At 33.9% G+C, this 18,377-nt stretch overlaps 1 protein-coding gene across 1 annotated transcript; it reads left to right on the top strand.

The window, feature by feature from the left end:
- The first annotated feature begins 4,778 nt into the window (after positions 1 to 4,778).
- RSL24D1 (ribosomal L24 domain containing 1) lies at positions 4,779 to 16,987 on the top strand. Its single transcript, XM_051980683.1, has 6 exons — positions 4,779 to 4,914; positions 7,955 to 8,068; positions 12,761 to 12,833; positions 14,488 to 14,551; positions 15,708 to 15,793; positions 16,537 to 16,987. The coding sequence occupies exons 1-6, from the start codon at positions 4,834 to 4,836 to the stop codon at positions 16,608 to 16,610; spliced, it is 492 nt and encodes a 163-aa protein (XP_051836643.1). The 5' UTR covers positions 4,779 to 4,833; the 3' UTR covers positions 16,611 to 16,987.
- The last annotated feature ends 1,390 nt before the right edge of the window (positions 16,988 to 18,377 follow it).

Here is an 18,377-nt window from a genome sequence, read left to right as displayed (position 1 = left end):
AAATTATAACCTGAGTCTCTGTGCTGGGGCTTCTTTTTTTCCTTCCATGTATATGCCTTTATTTCCTTTTCTCTCATCTAACTTCATTACTCAACTAAAACTGCTTTCTCTGGTTACCAAATCTCTCTTAATTGCTAAATAGAAGTTTTTCCCCCCTTAATCCTTATCCTTGACTTCTCTGAAACATTTGACTTTGCTGTTCCTCTCTCTTCCTGAACATTTTCTCTTCTCTGGGTTTTCATTGCTCTCTTTTGGGAGAAGAAGACAGTGTGAAAGTTTTAGGGATTTGGCAAGGTCAAGGAGAAAACCTTTTTCTAGAGTAGGAAAGACATAAAGGAGTCAGTAAACTGGAAGAAATGTTGATAAGAAAGGGAGAGGAAATGACTGATGATGTAGATTCCTTGAAAAGCCATAAAGAGATGGATGGGAGATAAAGGATATGGGAAGAAGTCTGTACTGTAGAGGAGGGGGGCTTCCTTACTTTCTTTGGAGCAGAAGATAGAATAGGTGTAGAGAGGTTAGAGAGATTTTGAGATATGGAGAATAAGTGATGATTGCATTTTGTGTATATTTACAATTTCTGTAAAGTATGTGAGATTATTTACTGAGAAAAGGATTGAGATGGTTTATGCAGGAGAAAAGAGGTTTGCTACAGTTATTACAGAGAGTAATAGGGAATCAATCAGAGATGAATAAAAGGCTTACTGTATAATGCTGAAGGACCAATTAATCAGTGCACGAGGCTGGTTGGATAAAGAAAGGCTTAACAAATTTATTCTGTCTGGAACGAAGAGATTCCTCGATAATAGTGCACTTTAAACATGTTAAGGCTTTCCTCATAATAATCTTATGAAACAGATGTTACAAGTATAACTATTCTAATTTTGTATATAAGGAAACTGATGCTTGAAGATATTAGCATAATGCAGTAGTAAAAGTGCTTACACTTGCAATCAGAAAACCTATGTTCAGAAACAGTGTTTGGCATGATGGTGACCATAATATGCCTGTTAACTTCTGTGAACTCTTATTTATTTATAAAATGCAGATGATAGATTTGTGCTGCTTTCCTCATAGGGCCATTGTCAAACAAACACTTTGTGAATTGTAAATTATTATATGAGTTGTCAAGTTCATATAACTAGTAAAGGAATCTTGAATTCAGTCTAATTTTCTAGGTCCTGTGCCCTTTGTAGTCCACTAGCCTGGCTTTTGACAAAACCATGAAGAATGGAGTAAACATGGACTGGATCACCAAATCATTGTGTACTGCTTCAAATTCTACAGCATTTCTTAAATGTTTATTAACACTATATGCTAATACTGTATGCTTAACACTATATATATTAAGCGACACCCTTTGAGAAGATTCATTTTGTAAATATATCTTCACTTTATACAGGAGAATTAAAAAATAATTTCACACAGATTGTACTAGACTTTGAGGCCACATGTAATGAAATGCACACCGGGTTCAGAGTCAGGAGATCTTTCTCTCTTTTTGACTGTGCATGTTCTTTATTTTGGGCAGAGATGACATGCTTATCCAATTTGCAGATGACACAAAAAGTTAGAAGAATAGTCAATGTGTTGAATTATATAAGAGTTAAAAGGATCTTGAAAGGGTTTGCTACATAGGCATTAAGGAGATTTCAAATATATACAAGGAAAATTCCTAATGATTTGGAGGGATCCAAATGTATAATGGGCTCTGGAGACGTGTGATGGGTATCTTATTACCGAAGGCTTTGACAAGAAGGATGGATAACCAGTTGTAAATATCAAAGAGGAGATTACTATTCATGTTCTCTGAGGCTTCCTCTTAATCAAGTTTTCTGCAATCTCAGGGCAATAATCAGAGGTATTTGGGAGCATTGTCTCTGGGATTCTAGGTATAAATATCTTAATTTCTGCCTCCTCTTCTTATAGTGTTATATCCTCAATCAGAAAGCATTTACTAACTGCCTATAATTGGCCAGGCACAATGCTAGGCACTGGGGATCCAAAGACAAAAAATGAAATAGTTTCTGTCCTTAAGCTTACATGCTACCAGAAAAAAACAATATGGTCAGAAATAGGTACATAGAAATTATATACAAGGCAATTTTTTTTGGTGAGGCAGGTGCCAGCATCTCGTATGTGTGTGGCAGAGATAAAGGAAGACAAAGTTGAAGATGGTACTTAAGATTAGCTTTAAATGAAACCAGGGAGTCTAAATGAAGAATTGAGGAAGGAATATGTTTTAAGCACAGGGATATGCAAAGCTAGAAAAGGAAATGAGGTGTCATGTGTGATGATTAGCAAAGCCATTTTGTTTGGAAGTAGAATGCAAAAGAATAACATATGATAGGGTTAGAAGTGTAAATTAGAGCCAAGGTACTAAAGCCAGGCTTTGGATTGAAGATAAAAATTTTTACTGGATCTTTCAGGTAATAAGGAGCTAGCTGTGTTTATTGAGCCAGGGTATGGATACTGTCAGATTTATGTTTTAGGAATATTACTTTGACAGCATTGTAAGGAATAGAATGAAGAAGGCTAAGACCATGCAAACAAAATGGCTAAAATATCCATACTCTGATTGCAGAGACTTCTACTAGGTTTATACCTCAAAGACTTGATAACAACAAAATCCCCCATATACACTAACTTTGAGGCTATTGCAATAGCCAAGGTAAGAGTTGATGAGGGCCTGCAATGAGGTGGTGACATGAATAGAAAGGAGGAGATGTGTAAGCTACCAAGAAAGACCTGGTCAACAAATTGGAAACTGGGAAGTAAAGGATGACTCTAACTTTGCATATTATGAATTATGTAATATAATTAATGCTAGGGCTTCACTAGGACAAAATATCTACTTCAGGCTTTGCCTTGGAAAGCAGCTCTCTCCCCCTCAGTCCTTCATCTCTTCTTTATTCCTTTGTGATGCTTTCTAAGGCCTACGGGTCATTCTTTAGGCGTTCTTTATTAAAATCTGACTGTACCAAGCAGTCTGTTGAACCAGACAACCACAGGGTTGCTGACTCTTCTGTATGGGTTAGAGTAGGGAGTTTTCCACCAGGCTGACAAGTCAGGGACATGGTGCTAGGGCTTTGAACATATATAAGATCCCTTTTCTTTCTTTTTGGTCTTTCATTTTCCAAAGTATATTAGATTGCCCATTATACAGTAGGCATTTAATAAATGTTTGTTGAACAAAGGGCTTGAGGCTCCTGTCTTCACTTTGCTGGTAGCCCTGGGCTAGCTTTCATAGGAATACAGAGGAATTAACCTTTTCATTGGCAAGGCTGAAGTGGTGGAAACAGCCATATAGTATTTGGAATATAGGATTCAAATTGTTTTCCTTGCTACTTGTGTGACTTTGTGGTAGTTGGGAAATGATGCTGGATTTGGAATAATCTCTTGTAAGGATTTGGCATCAAAGATATATTATCATCAATTAATACATTTATATACATACATATTATATGCACATATATGAACAAAACCATTCTTTGATAATAAGTGGTCAAAGGATATGAATAAGCAATTCTCAAAATAATTGCAATCTATTAACTGTAGAAAAATGCTCAATTACTAATAAAATAAATGCAAATAAAAACTCAAGACTTTACTTCATACCTTGCAAATTGGCAAGGATGAATAAAGATGCAAATGGTAAATGTTGGAAGGATTGTAGAAAGATCGATATACTAATACATTCTGGCTGGAGCTGTGAGGCAGTACAATCATTTTAGAAAGCAATTGGGACTATGCAAATAAAGTGACTAAAATAGCTATAATCTTTGATAAAGAGATATCACTACTAGGTTTATATCCTAAAGACTTGATAAGAAAAAAGTTCCCCCATATAAACCAAATTATTTATAACAGCATCTCTCTCTTTCTCTGTCTCTCTCTGTCTCTGTGTGTGTGTGTGTGTGTGACAGCAAAGAACTGGGATCAAAGTAGAAGTTCATGAACTGGGAATGGCTCAACAAATTGTGGTGCATGAATGTAATGGAATACTACTGTGCTGGAAGAAATAGTGAATGGAATAAATACAGAGTAATATGTAAAGATCTGTATAAACTGATGGAGAGTTTAGTTGGAGGAGCCAAAAAAACAAACAAACAAAAAAACAATACACATAACGACTTGTTATTGTCCGTGGTATTTTCTTGGCAAAGATCCTGGAATGGTTTGTCATTTCCTTCTTCGGTGGATAAAGGCAACTGACTTTCCCAGACTCACACAACTAGTAAAATTAAACTCAGGTCTTCCTAACTCCAGGCCCGGGTTCTAACTGTCTCAAAATGATGACGGTAATATAAACGGAAGGAACCACACACAAATTGTAAAATTGCAGATATGCTTCCAAAGAGATTCAAGAAGAAACTCCAATTTATTTTCAGAGTGGAGAAGTCCACGTACTATATATATATATATAAATCTATCAGATTTGCTGGGATTTGGGGCGATAGTTCTTTTGGAAGGGGGGAGAAAAATACTCTACCATCCCTTCTAATTCTGAATTTTTGACCTCTCTGTGCGTCAATTTCCTCACTTCTAAAAGGCTGAGGTTGACTTAGATGAGCTCTGAGATGTTTTTCTGTAACATTAATGCTATGATTGACAGACCTTCCCCGGGCCGTCAGGGGGCACAGTGGAGAGTCCCATCAATTGTCGCTCTCAGCAACGCCCACATGATGGCGCCAGAGGGCCCAACACCTCCTGCCGCGTTGTCCCGGGACCTCCAAGAAGCCCTGGAAGAAGAAATGTACTTCCGGAAAAGTCTCTATCGTCACTTCCTCTCAAGCGCCCTGGTCTCTAGAAAGGTGGCTGCTCTACTTCGAGATGCGCATCGAGAAGTGTTATTTCTGTTCCGGGCCCGTGTACCCGGGGCACGGCATGATGTTTGTCCGCAACGACTGTAAGGTGAGACCGCGAACGGCTCGCGACTACTGGGGGAGTTGTCGGTGCGGGCTCTTCGGGGTGAGCGCGTGTCGCGTCTGGCGTACATTCCCCGGTAATCAGAGGCTCGCTCCCCCAATCTCTAACACACGTGACTGTGTGCTCTTTAAAGGGCCTCGCTCGCTTGCCGTAGTGTTTTGTCCCTTTTCCGGTCCGCCCTCTATCGGTAATTTGCTCAGGTCCCGGGAACTCCAAACCTCACTACGTTCAGGTCCTTCACTGGTGTCGCGTCTCGAGATTGTCAAGTCTTGGGAGCCTCCCATCCTAGAGATTGACTTAGAGACAGCTTGTTTTCATTTGGGACTACAGGACAAGGCAATTTAAACAGCGAACAATTTTGTTCGATAAATATTAAGCCCCTTTTACATATTGTTAGCTTAGGGAATTGGAACAGACATGAAATGACACCTCAGCAATTAACATCCTCCTTGAGGGATGCAATTAAATTCAATTCAGTTAAACAGGCAAATTCCTGCTTTGTACGAGGTACTTCCTAGGAGTGGAGATTAGGTCGAAAAATGAACAAGAAAGGAGCCAGTGCTCTGCTTAGGGGTGAGCAAAAGCAGCAGTTCACTGTAACGAGCATATGTAATTGTGTAGTTTGGGGGGATACCAAAGAGAAAAAACTGAATTCACCTCCTGACCTCAAAGACTTTCGAGGTACGGAAGTAAAAAGTTTATACAAAAGAGTACATAGTAAGTCGTAGAGGGAGAAAATGATAATACCTGGAAGTGGGGCTGGGTGGTGGGTGCAGAAAGGCTTCCTGTAGCAGCACTAGGGACGATAGAGTTATACTAAAAAGTGGTAGTGAGAAGGAAATGCTTTGTGATACATTTTGCCCTCTTGTACAAAATGGAGTGCCTACAAATTTGTGAAGGTTAGTGATGAGAACTGTTAGTCCTGCATTTTGACTTCGCTTTCTTCTGTCTTATCATCTTTTGATACTTAAAAAGAAGCATAAAATTTGAGTGGGAATGGTGAGGCAGGAAAGAAGATGGTCATGTGGTACCATGACATTGTATTTTATGATATAAACATATTGAGCTTAAGAAATCCATGGATAGAATTTGGGGGTCTTTGAACTCAAATGGTAAAAATAATTACATTTTAATTTTCACTATCTGCTAACTGAAATTTAGTATTCAATTATTTAACATTTTCTCAAGAAGGGCTCTATGAGAAAAAGAGGTTAAGAATCTATGTTATAAAGCCATCTTTCCATCTTCCATTTAGCCACTAAAGTGATTTTTCTTAAGAGTTATGGTCTGATCACATCATCTCAGGAAACTCCATTGGCTTTCTATTGCCTTAAGTACATTAAATAAAAAAAAAAATATGCTTGGCATTTCAAAGCCCATCATAACCTGGCCCTCTCTCATCTTTCCAGTCTTTTTATGTCTTAATCCCTGAAAAATACTCTTGAATCCACTCTAAATTCTGGGCCTGCCTGGACTATTCTCCCTCCTCAGCTCCATTTGCTAACTTCTCTGGCAAATCCCAGCTAAAATCTAATCTTTTACTGGAAGCCTTCTACAACCTTAAATTCCAGTTATCTATTATTTATTTATTAATTATCCTGTGCTTGCTGTGTATGTATTTGACTATGTATCTGTAAGCATTTTGAAGGCAGGGACTGCCTTTGTTTCTTTTTGTATCTCAATACTTAACACAATGCTCGACATAGTAGGGCTTAATAAATGTTTGAGGAATTGAGACAGTTCTTAGTGTTATGTTTTGCTTTTGTGTATGAAAAACTTATGATGTGTAACACACTTTTCTTCATGGAGAATGAAAATCTGCTGTTTCCATAGGACTTTTTAAAGAGTAAGGAAAGAGTATTTAAGTTCTCAAATTTAAAAGTTCTATATTAATACTACAGAGCTATGATGCAACCATCTATTTGTGTATCTTCTAGATACTTTTGAATTCAGCAGTTCAAATTATTCCTTAAATATGACTACTTGTTTACTTGATAACCTAATTTTATGAGTCACTTTCAGAATTGTATAACAAACTCAATTTCATTTTATTTGCAAAACTCCACAAAAATTAAGTATATTAAAATTTCTGCCATTGTTTCTGAAGAATGTTGTACAAATTATGATAAGATACATGAGACTGAATAAATAGTTTTAGTAGAACATGGAAGTGTTTTAGGGGACATTGGTCTGTGTTCAAATATAGAAGGAAGTTGGATTATTAATCACATTAAGAGACCAATATATAATTTTGTTTATTTTTAAATCAGATTTGTGAATGGGTAATGTTAATTGTAAATACAATATTCATTTATAAAAAAAAATTGTAACAAGACTTGTGATCTCATTTTTATAATGAGCTCCAGATGAGATGCTTTCTCTCCAATACTGTTTAGTTCTTGTCCTCCAGTTTAATCTTGGAGAATTGTTTGGAGCACTGAAAGATTAAGTGATTTACCAGGGATCAGACGGTGAGAGTTGAACCAAGACTTCCTGAATCTGATTCTAGCTTACTTTTCGTTTTATGATGCCTCTCATCATAAAAATAGCTACAATTAGATTAATAAAACTTATTTAGTTTTTATTCACTTGTTTTCAGGTATCACCTAGTTTGGCATTTAATTACTCTTTTTTTCCCTCTTTGAAAGCATTTGAAGTACACAAAAATTCTTGAGAATTAAGGTTGATTAGAAATTGACTTTGCTTTTCTTAACATCTTTCTCATTCTGGGTGACTAATTTGAGAAATTTATTGTTTTTAAAATTTATAAAAATAAGTAAGTACATCTTGAGGCTATATTTCTAGTGATTCTAGCTTGTTGGTGGGTTATTCCCTGAAATTTTTTTTTCCTTGAGTTTAATGTTAGTATGTAGTTCCTGATTGATTTTTAAAATGAAGTGAGTGACAGGAAATGTAGCAGTTGTTATTTCTCAGTTTTACTTTATTATGTATTTGGATTGGGACATTTTGTTAAAGGAGAAATCTTAATGCTAATTTATTTGTTTTATTTTTTTTTCCCCTTAAGGTTTTCAGATTTTGTAAATCTAAATGCCATAAAAACTTTAAAAAGAAGCGCAATCCTCGCAAGGTTAGATGGACAAAAGCCTTCAGAAAGGCAGCTGGCAAAGAACTTACAGTGGTAAGTCTGATATTTTTCAGAACTTTGATGTTTATTTCAGCAGTATGTGATAGTTTGATTATCAAATGGCACCTAATAAAATGACCTTTCTATTATTTTTCTAGATAATTTGTAATTCTCAGAAGTCATTAGATATAATTCTGTAGAACTTATTGAGAAATAAATGCCCGCCAAGTTAGAGTATGTAAGTGTACTCTGCTATATTTAGTTATTTAAAAAATTCACAACTTTTTCATTATGAAAACAGAAGGTAACTGTTGTTGCATGGATAATTCCTTTCATAAATAATTTTTGCAATTCAAGATATGATATTAAATAAATAACATTTTAAAAATATTTGATAAGGAAGAATCATAAAGTCTTTCATGATTTTTAAGGAGTATTGAATCCATCCATGGTAACTTGCAATGTTCTGACCAGTGAAAGCTGAAGAACTCTGCTGATATTTATTTTTAATTACTGTCAGGATACAAAGAGCTTAGTATATTATTACTTAGGATTGAATTTTTGTAGATCAGTGAGTGACAATATTGAATATTCCCCTGTTGATGAGTCTGGGATTTAAAAAACATCTTAAACCTAAACAAACAAACAAAAAAGAAAATCCTAGCTGATTCTTTCAGGTAGAGATTCCAGGATTGCTATAATATCTTTTTTGCCAACTCCTTGAGATACTAAAGAATAAATTTCAATTTTTAACATTATAAAATGGGGGAGGGGGGGGAGAAGAACTAGCAAGAGCACCTAAGAAAAACTTAAGAGCCTAATTGAACCTTAGACAGGAAGTCAAGTTATAAGCTATCCTTGTACAGGACAGTGTGTACAATTAGGCCCTGTCATTCACAGAGAAGGTAGATAGATGATGGATCATGTTCCATCCAACCAGAGAAGTTCTCAGACTTGTGGTTCTTAAGTTGTTGGGAGTAACTAAGGTAATTTGTCTATAGAAGCCTAGATATTATAGGTTCTGATATGTTCTTAAGTTGAGTTTGTGTCTCAATTTATTACATGATTTGTCATGTGCATGAAGTAAATGCATAGCTGTTGGTTTCATGCCTTAGAACTTCCTCAAAAGGTTGCTTTTTTTTTTTTTTTTAAATGGAATTGATGAGAGAATCTGCCAGAACAGAACCCTGCTTTTGTTGTTCATTTTGCTTTTGTAAATTTATGTAAAGTGGTACCTGTACAGTGTCTACCCACAAATGAGATAATGTATGTCAAGTACTTTACAAACCTGAAAATTCTATATGAATACCTACTGTAAGTGGATAAATTGATTGTGCTAAGGTTTGACTTATTTAATGAACAAGCTCTCATTTAAAAATAACACTTAAAATGTCTTAAGGACATAATTACTAAGATTATGGTGTGGTGTTTGAAGGTTTAAGAATAAAAATATTTAGCATCTAATATGGAAACAGGAACATAGGCCACAACTCAATTCAGTCTGTTTCTAACCATCACCATAATAAATGGCCTCTCTATTTTATTCATCTGAGGCACACTTTGCTTATCTTATGGACAACCATCTTTGCTATCAACATACATGTGATAGGGAGTCCTCTGTAATTGCTTCTTGTCCCTATCCAGCAGCTGGCTAATTAAAAGAAGACATTCAAATCTCTTCAGCCAGACTTCTAGTGTTGGCATAATTGGCAGTATTGTATTGATTTTTTAAAGAAATAGTAATTTAGTATTTTAATTTTAAAACACTATCTTATCCTGTCAAGGCAATCCTTATCAAGGAGTATGTGTATTCTTAACCCATTGAGAAAATATGTCCTCAAATAAACCTAGTGGAAAGTGCAGAAGTGCTAGTGGGATATACAAAATGAGAGTGTTCCTTGGAGGGAAAGGATCATTTCTGGTGAATAGCTACAATAGTGATTTGCTCAAAAAATTATTTTTATGATCTTTCTCCCAACTTAATATTTTCAATCATTAGCATTTTAATCACTTGCCTTTAAAACAACATCCCCCCCCAAAAAAAAAAAATTTCGTCATTTGTGATGAAGTTGATATTTTGGTTACTTTCTAGACAATTTTTTTCTTAATGCTGAAGAAACGTCCAGTGAATTGATATTGTTAATACAGTGGTTTTTTTTCCCCCTAAGTCTGTCAATATTTGTCAGTGAACATTTTTTAATACTGTTAAATTCTATGGAAATGGCTTAAATAGTGATAGTTGTCATTTTTGAAAAGACATAAAGAGATACAAAGTGCTAGCCTTGTTGGATTTCCTTTGAATACAATTTTTTTTCACTTGTATTTTATTTATTTATTTATTTTATTGTGGCTTTTTATTTACAAGATATATGCATGGGTGATTTTTCAGCATTGACAGTTGCAAAACCTTTTATTCCACTTTTTCCCCTCCTTCCCACTACCCCTTCCTCCAGATGGCAGGTTGACCAATACATGTTAAATATGTTGAAGTATAAGTTAAATACAATATATGTATACATGTCCGAACAGTTATTTTGCTGTACAAAAAGAATCGGACTTTGAAATAGTATACAATTAGCCTGTGAAGGAACTCAAAAGGACAAAAATAGAGGAATTGGAAATTCTATGTAGTGGTTCATAGTCATCTCCCAGAGTTCTTTCGCTGGGTGTAGTTGGTTCAGTTCATTACTGCTCTGTTGGAACTGATTTAGTTCATCTCATTGTTGAAGAGGGCCATGTCCATCAGAATTGATCATCATATAGTATTGTTGTTGAAGTATATAATGATTTCCTGATCCTGCTTATTTCACTCAGCATCAGTTCATGTAAGTCTCTCCAGGTCTTTCTGAAATCATCCTGCTGGTCATTTTTTATAGTAATATTCCATAATATTCATATACCACAATTTATTCAGCCATTCTCCAATGGATGGATATCCATTTAATTTCTACTTTCTGACCACTACAAAAAGGGCTGCCACAAACATTTTTGCACATACAGATCTTTTTGGGATATAAGCCCTGTAGTAACACTGCTGGATCAAAGGGTATGCACAGTTTGATAACTTTTTGAACATAGTTCCAAATTGCTCTCCAGAATGGCTGGATGTTGAATACACTTTTTCAATATTAGTATTAAAATTCAATATTCAAACACTAATATATTAGTGACTATTAACATCATAATTTTTAACTCAAAAGATTTAAAAATATTTTGAGATTAACTTGATTTTATTTGCAGTTCACTCCACTCTAATCTCTAGATTATAGGAACGATATGTTCAGAATGATGTATTAGCTACATTTCTAAACATTGAAATATCTAAGATAAAATCTCTTGATTTCCTTACTACTTTAGAATATTTGTCTTTTTTTTCGTCTTTTTCTCTTTTTCTCCTTAAAGAAAGAAATAATCCTCTTCCCCATTCTCTCTTTATTTCCCTCTTGCCCTTTTAGACATCTTGTTCTAATCCTTCTTCTCTTGTATCTTCAGTCTTTCTCCTTCTTGCTTTTTAAGTTTTTCATATCCACATTTCTGAATATTTCTAGTTTTTCTTATTCCTAATATTTTTGGAAGAATAGTCTTACTAGTTTGCGTCTAATTCCCCAATAACCCTGTGTAATATGGCTTCTGCTGGAACTTCTTCAGAGGTCCTCAAGGAACTGCTAGTTAGTTTATCAAGTAGTTTCGTCTTAAACTCCATCCTACTTCTGAGTTTTGTTTTATTAATAAATGATTTTTTTGAAATTTTTTTCCTTGACTTCTTTAATATATTCTGGTATCTTTTTTTTTTTTTTTTTTTAAAGTCTTTATTGATCCTTTCCTAGTTACTAAATATTGTTATTACCCTGATTTTTGTTCTTGGCCCTCTTTCCCTATACTTAATCTTATGGAAATTTCATGGTAATATTTCACTTGTATTTATGTAAGATTTATAAAATACTCTAATTTGAGGTAGGTAGCATATTTTCCACTGATTGCCATTTTACAGATGAGGAACTGAAGTTCAGAGAAATTAAGTGACTTGGCAGTGATCCAAATAGTAAGTGTTAGAGCTGAAATTCATGCCTGGGTATCCTAGAGCTGACTCTGGACTCTTAGCCAGTTTGGTCTAAAAACATGTGCAGTATTTTATCTTTTAATACTATCTTTTACTGCTCAGCACTTAACTAACACTTCTTTGTAGATACCTTCTTGATTTCCATAGCTAGCTGTCTACCTGTCTCTCTTTCTGAATATTTCTACCTTACTCTTTTGGTGGCATTTGCATCTTGGTGTTTTCAAAACCAAGTTAATAATCCTTTACTCTAAACCTTTCAAACCTTCTTTTGACTTCTTTCTTTCTGGTAGTAGTACCACCTTTTCCCCTGTCACTCAGACTTAAATTTTAGCATAAATCATCTTTGACTTTACCCTTCCTTGCATTTTATCAATAAATACTGTTGATTTTGCCCCTTAAATGTTTTTGCAAATATCCTTTTTCTCTACTACTATTCTAGCTTAAGCTTTTATTAATATTATTAATGACTTAATCTTTTTATTTCTACAGTAGCTAATCTAGCATCTCACATATAATTCAATGAATGGATAAAAATGTATCTGCTGGAGTCATTATCCAATAAGAAATTAATGTCTCTGGTTTGATAGTTTGAACTGTTGATAGCTGTTAAAAGCTGCTATTTGTTAAAGGTAAACTTGGTGTTTTTTTTTTTTATAAATGCATAGTTTTTTCTTTTTTCTATATAGGATAATTCATTTGAATTTGAAAAACGTAGAAATGAACCTGTCAAATACCAGAGAGAGCTATGGAATAAAACAGGTAACGTACAAAGGTTTTATAGGGCTTTGTTGAAATAGGAACTCTCAGTCCAGTTGCAGCCCCTTTATAACATAGTAGGTAATTTATCTTAGTTACCACTTTGGTTCAGAGAAATTAATAAGTAATAACTTTAATGCCAAAGTGTAAATATCTAGATAATGTTTTTATTAAGATATATTGAAGAATTTGAGCACAGATTTTCTTTAAAACAAGAAATTTGATGTTGTGGGAAAATACCTTTGAGTTTGGCAGAATTTGGGGACAGATAAGCGAAGAAAACTGGAATATTTATATAATTAATATTCTTTAGTGACTGAGAGTTACTTTGTCAGTTTAGTATTTGTAAACATGTATAGTTTGGTTTGTTCATTAGATTATTAAATTAGATATGTTTCATTAAAATAAAATTTCAGATGAACTTAATGTTTTTAAAAAATGTTTGTAATTTTTGTTAGATTTTTAGGTATTTTAATGAAAATCAGGTTTAACTTTGAACACTAGAAAGAACTGATATAAAATAGGAGTCCTCTGTTCATAATCATAGGTCTTTATGTGATAGATCATAAAACTAAACAGTCCTTATTGTATGGGTTCTGATAGGAATTGTGAATATGTCTGAAATTCTCACACTTTTCATTGGAAACACTTCCTAATAAGGATCCCTTTCCAAAATTTCAAGGTTTTTTTTTTTTTTTGATTATCAAGTAGGTCTTCTCAAAAATATTGGACATGCTTTCAAAACATTTCTCTTGTATTGGGTACTTTCACAATGGCAAGTGGTTACTTGAAAGTACTCATTTTCAAAAACTGAATGAGGGAGGGAGAAACTTTTGGCAGGGTGGGATTTCCAGATTCACTGACTTTAATTTTACCCCCAGGGAACTTGTTCTAATTGGTCTAATTAGTTCATTAGTGCTTATAAATGGTGAATCATCTCTAATCTATATTCTCAAAGTAAGCTTTTCCATAAATATTATTTTAATTCTTTGATCCTCACATTAATTCTCAGAGGTAGTCAGGTGGATAATATCTTCATTTTGCAGAAGAGATAAGAGAATATGCAGAAGAGATATGCTTTTTGGGGCCAGCAGTTTTAATTTTATTTTTACATACTTTACAACTCTGATCTTTAAAATAATAACATTATTCAATAACAACATTAAATAGAATTCATGATGCCATTAAAAAGCAAGTTTAAACTAAGCAGGGCACATATGTAGATAAATATATTTATCCATTATTATAATTCCCTTTCTCCATTTGCTTTACTGGTATTTTGTTGGTAAAGCAAACTTTACTCTTCTTTAACTGTAGATCTTTGCATATTTTGCAACTATAATGTGTCATCTTGCCACAATACTTTTTTAAGATCAAAACTGAACAGCCTTTGAGGGTCTTAAAAAATTAGAGAAGAGGTATTTATAAAAGGATGGATTGATGAACATATGAAGAATAACATCAACTCATTTCTATATTATTCCTTGTTTTTTTGTGGTGATGGTATTTGAATTCACTTTCAATTTCAATGCTTTCTAAATTAGGATACTAATAAAATAAATTATGTTAAAGGGTGGGTTCATTTGAATTACAAGGATTGAAAGCATATATTTATGTTAGAGTTTTATAAATATATTTTTATCTTTTTTTGTTGCAGTTGATGCCATGAAGAGAGTAGAAGAGATCAAACAGAAACGTCAAGCTAAATTTATAATGAATAGGTAAGAATATTTGAATAAGGTAATTATAGGTATACCCTTCATCATAACATTGTCCCGGTGAATATTTCTAATATTTTACATCCTATTTCTGTTTTTAATGTCTTGAAATATTTTTTTTCTTAAAATACTTTTGTAATATTTTTTGGCCAATTAGCCAAATTTAATGTTGCTCCTATGGTATTAACCATAACTTAATAGTATTGTTTTGTTTACATGGGGTATTTTCAAGGAATCATTTGAAGTTTATTAGGTTGTAATATTGGAAAACAATAGCTGCAGAAACTCTTGAGTTTTTGGTGGTGAGTTATTTCATGGCAGGGGGAAAAATAAAACAAAACTTACTTCACTTTTTGCCTTTATTTGTCAGAATTAACAAAAAGGGGACATCTGAAGTTTGAGTGTCATCATTCCATGAACTGGGGATTCATTAACTGTTTATGTTGAGCTAATTTGCTCTGCTAATTTGCTCTGCTCTGCTAGTTTCATGAGAAATAGAATAATTTATAAGTCCTGTAATTAGAGAAGAGAGCAATGATTAATAAGACCTAATTATGTGATAAAATGATTTCTAAAGTCCTGACAATTGTATTTAAAGACAATTGTAATTAAAAACTATAGAAATCTATTAAGGCTAGAATTAAGGAACTATATGGGAATAATTTTAAACAGCTCACCAACATAGATTTATTTACTAAATATTTAATGAACATCTTGTGAATGGTCTGTCTTAAAAGTCTTAGTGCGGTGTTAAACTAATAAATGAAAGCAGATATAAAAATGTATATAAAGTTCTAACTGAAGCATAAAAATAAAATGATAATTGCTATCAGGTAGTTTTACATTTTAGTTTGGGAATTAAGGGCTAGCCACATGGAACAATTAAATGACATTCTGTGCCAAAACAAATGTTGAGGCAATATGGACTAGAGTAATTGAAGAACCTTGGGGAGTTCTAGGCCCTGAGTGCAGTAACATTGCTGTTTATCCATGTTAGGAATGTCTGAATTAGTATTTCATGTGAATTAAATAGTCATTTTCAGTTGGTGTTGGAGTAATGATAAAATTTGGTCACTGTATAATGAGTATAACCTGAGTATTGCAGGTTAATGAGAGTGTTATTCCAAATTGTGATGCTTCTTTTTATTTCCCACTGTAGATTGAAGAAGAGCAAAGAACTACAGAAAGTTCAGGCCATCAATGAAGTCAAACAAAATATCCACCTTATCCGGGCACCTCTTGCAGGTAATGCTTGTATGTTCTTTTTTAAGCAAAGACTGTATTTATTGGAAAATAAAATTAAAAGAGGAGGTTACTATGTTCATTCTTGTCGCATCTATAAAGGGATTTGATATATAAAAATGTGAGGTACTTGTGATACTGTCAGTTATACAAAATGTTATATAAATAATGCTTATGTTATTAATACAAATGTAATTTATTATCTGCTTTTGATCAAAGAGTAATATTTTAAACTATAGTCTTCTCTTTGGGTCCATCTAACTACTCTTTAGTTACATGAATTTGTTGAATGAACTATTTGGTCATTTGGGGGTATGGTAAATTAATATACATTCCAGATTGTAGAGGACAAAGACAGAAAAAGAAGATTGGCTTTCAAACTAGAATCCAAAATGTTTAAGTCCTGGTATATATCAGTTCTGTCATAACAAATAGTGAATGGTAACATCCACATAGCAAAAGTATTTCCCATTTCTAGGTCATGACCCACTTCTTGTAAATAATATTCTTATAAAAATTACTAGCATAATAAGCAGTGTTAAGATTTCTGAATTCACAGTAAAAACTTCAAGGTAATACAGATTTATTATTGGCATACAGTGGTATCTATTTGGTAGGAGTTGACTTTATAGAGGCAGAACTTTTTTAAATGGTTAAAACAAGTACACAATTTCTGTAGAAAATACTGTTTTGAATTTTAAGAGCACAAAATGATATTTTTTCCCCTGCCTTTTTTTTTTTTTTAGGCAAAGGAAAACAATTGGAAGAAAAAATGGTGCTCAAATTACAACAGGATGTGGACATGGAAGAAGATTCTTAGAGATCTCAAAATGTTCTGCAATCTTCACTTTATATCTGTCTAGAAAATATCTTGCAGAGCCTTGGAACTCTTGTTCATCATTGATTTCTTTTTCATATTAATTCAGTAAAATGAGAGATCATTAAAAATACATCTCTTTCACATTGTTATCTGTAAACTATCAAGTTATAGAGATGTTAAATGTGTGGATTTCAAGGTTAAAGCAAAATTGAATTGGTGCTCTTTTGAAAGTCATGAAAATGCTATTTATAATTACAGAAGTGCATAGAAACAAAATGGCTGTATCATTAGGATAATGACTTCCAGCATTTATCTAATGTTATAATTACATTATGCTTTAAGGTCACTTAGGTATAAAATAAAACATTTCTTTTTAATGTCTTCCCTTTATTATCATGGGAGTGGAATATAACTATGTTTATTGAATTAGCAGTTTGTACAGTAATTGGTTATAAGTTATCTTCTCTACTATCAGTCAGAGTTTTACTGTTTTGCTATTTTATTAGAACAGATGAATATAGAATACTTTTTATAAACTGAGCACAGATATTCTGGTTCCTTTGGCTGTGGTTTAACTGCTCTTTTTTATCCCGTTGTTGGATGGCTTAGTTGAAGATGGGGTTGTTCATTGTGGAAGTGGCATTAGCCTTATTCATTTGCATTATGTATTATCTTTAAGCCCCTTTTTGGGATGCTGGTTAGGAAAGTTTCTTTTCTTTTTTTTTTTTAGTAGAGAGGTAGTTTTAGAGAATTCGAATCTCTTTTCTAGAGCTTTTTTTGTAACCTTCAGAAAAATTGAATCATGCAATTAGCATCTTATTATCATTCAAGAAACATTAGTTTTATTCAGATTTAGGAGTCTATCTAATGGGCATCATCTTGTAGGCACAGTTTTCATGATGATGGGAACCCAAATGAAATATTAGAGGAAAAGGAAAAGGAGGCCTGAGATAGGACAGGGGTTCCTCACACTTAGTTGGTCAACCTTTATGAAGATAAGTCCCACCTCTGTTTATCCCTAGTCCTCCTGAATTTCAATTTTACATTTTCAACTATGTTTTAGACATTTTAAACTGGATTTCCCAATGGCATCTTAAACTCAATATGTTCGAATCTGAATTTACCTTTCTTTCTAAGCTGCCCCTCTCCCTGTTCTCATTCCTAGCTTCCCTATTACTTTTGAAGGCATTGCCATTCTCCCAAGTCATTCATGCACCCAATATTCCTTTAATCGTTAATTCTCCCTCCGCCTTCACCTCCCTAACTAATCAGTGGTCAGATGCTGTCATTTATATCATTAAAAACATACCTCACACATACCCCCTTCCCTCGTGACACTGCCACCACCCTGGTGAAGGCCCTCTTCATCATATGTCTGGACTAATGTAATAGCCTGCTGGTGGGTCTACCTTTTCAAGTCTTCATTCCTATCTGTCTTTCATTTAGCTATCAAATAGATATTAAAAGGAAGATCTGGCCCTACCAATCCCCTCTCTTCCCTCCTATCCCCATTCAGAAAAGTTCAGTGGTTTCTTTTTACCTCCAGGATAAAGTTAAAATCCTCTGACCGTCAAAGCCTTCCTAACCCAACCTTCCTGCGTTTCCAGTCTTTTTACACCTCAGGTACCTCCAAGTATTCTACACTCTGCATTCCAGTGAGACCAGGTTCCTCTGCTGTTCTTGGCCCATAACTGCATTTCCTGACAGTCAGCCTCTTCACTTGCTGTCCTTCACACCTGAAGTGCTCTTGCTCCTGAATTTCTCCTC

The sequence above is a fragment of the Antechinus flavipes genome, chromosome 2, assembly GCF_016432865.1.
Source record: "Antechinus flavipes isolate AdamAnt ecotype Samford, QLD, Australia chromosome 2, AdamAnt_v2, whole genome shotgun sequence".
In the NCBI taxonomy this organism is placed as follows: Eukaryota; Metazoa; Chordata; class Mammalia; order Dasyuromorphia; family Dasyuridae; genus Antechinus; species Antechinus flavipes.
This window is presented reverse-complemented; position numbering and strand designations above follow the sequence as displayed.

Excerpts from the sequence above, each read along its gene's own strand:
- RSL24D1 (XM_051980683.1), top strand. The coding sequence starts at position 4,834 with ATGCGCATCGAGAAGTGTTATTTCTGTTCCGGGCCCGTGTACCCGGGG. Across the intron at positions 4,915-7,954 it reads TTGTCCGCAACGACTGTAAG|GTTTTCAGATTTTGTAAATC; the intron begins GTGAGACCGCGA and ends TTTCCCCTTAAG. Across the intron at positions 15,794-16,536 it reads TATCCGGGCACCTCTTGCAG|GCAAAGGAAAACAATTGGAA; the intron begins GTAATGCTTGTA and ends TTTTTTTTTTAG.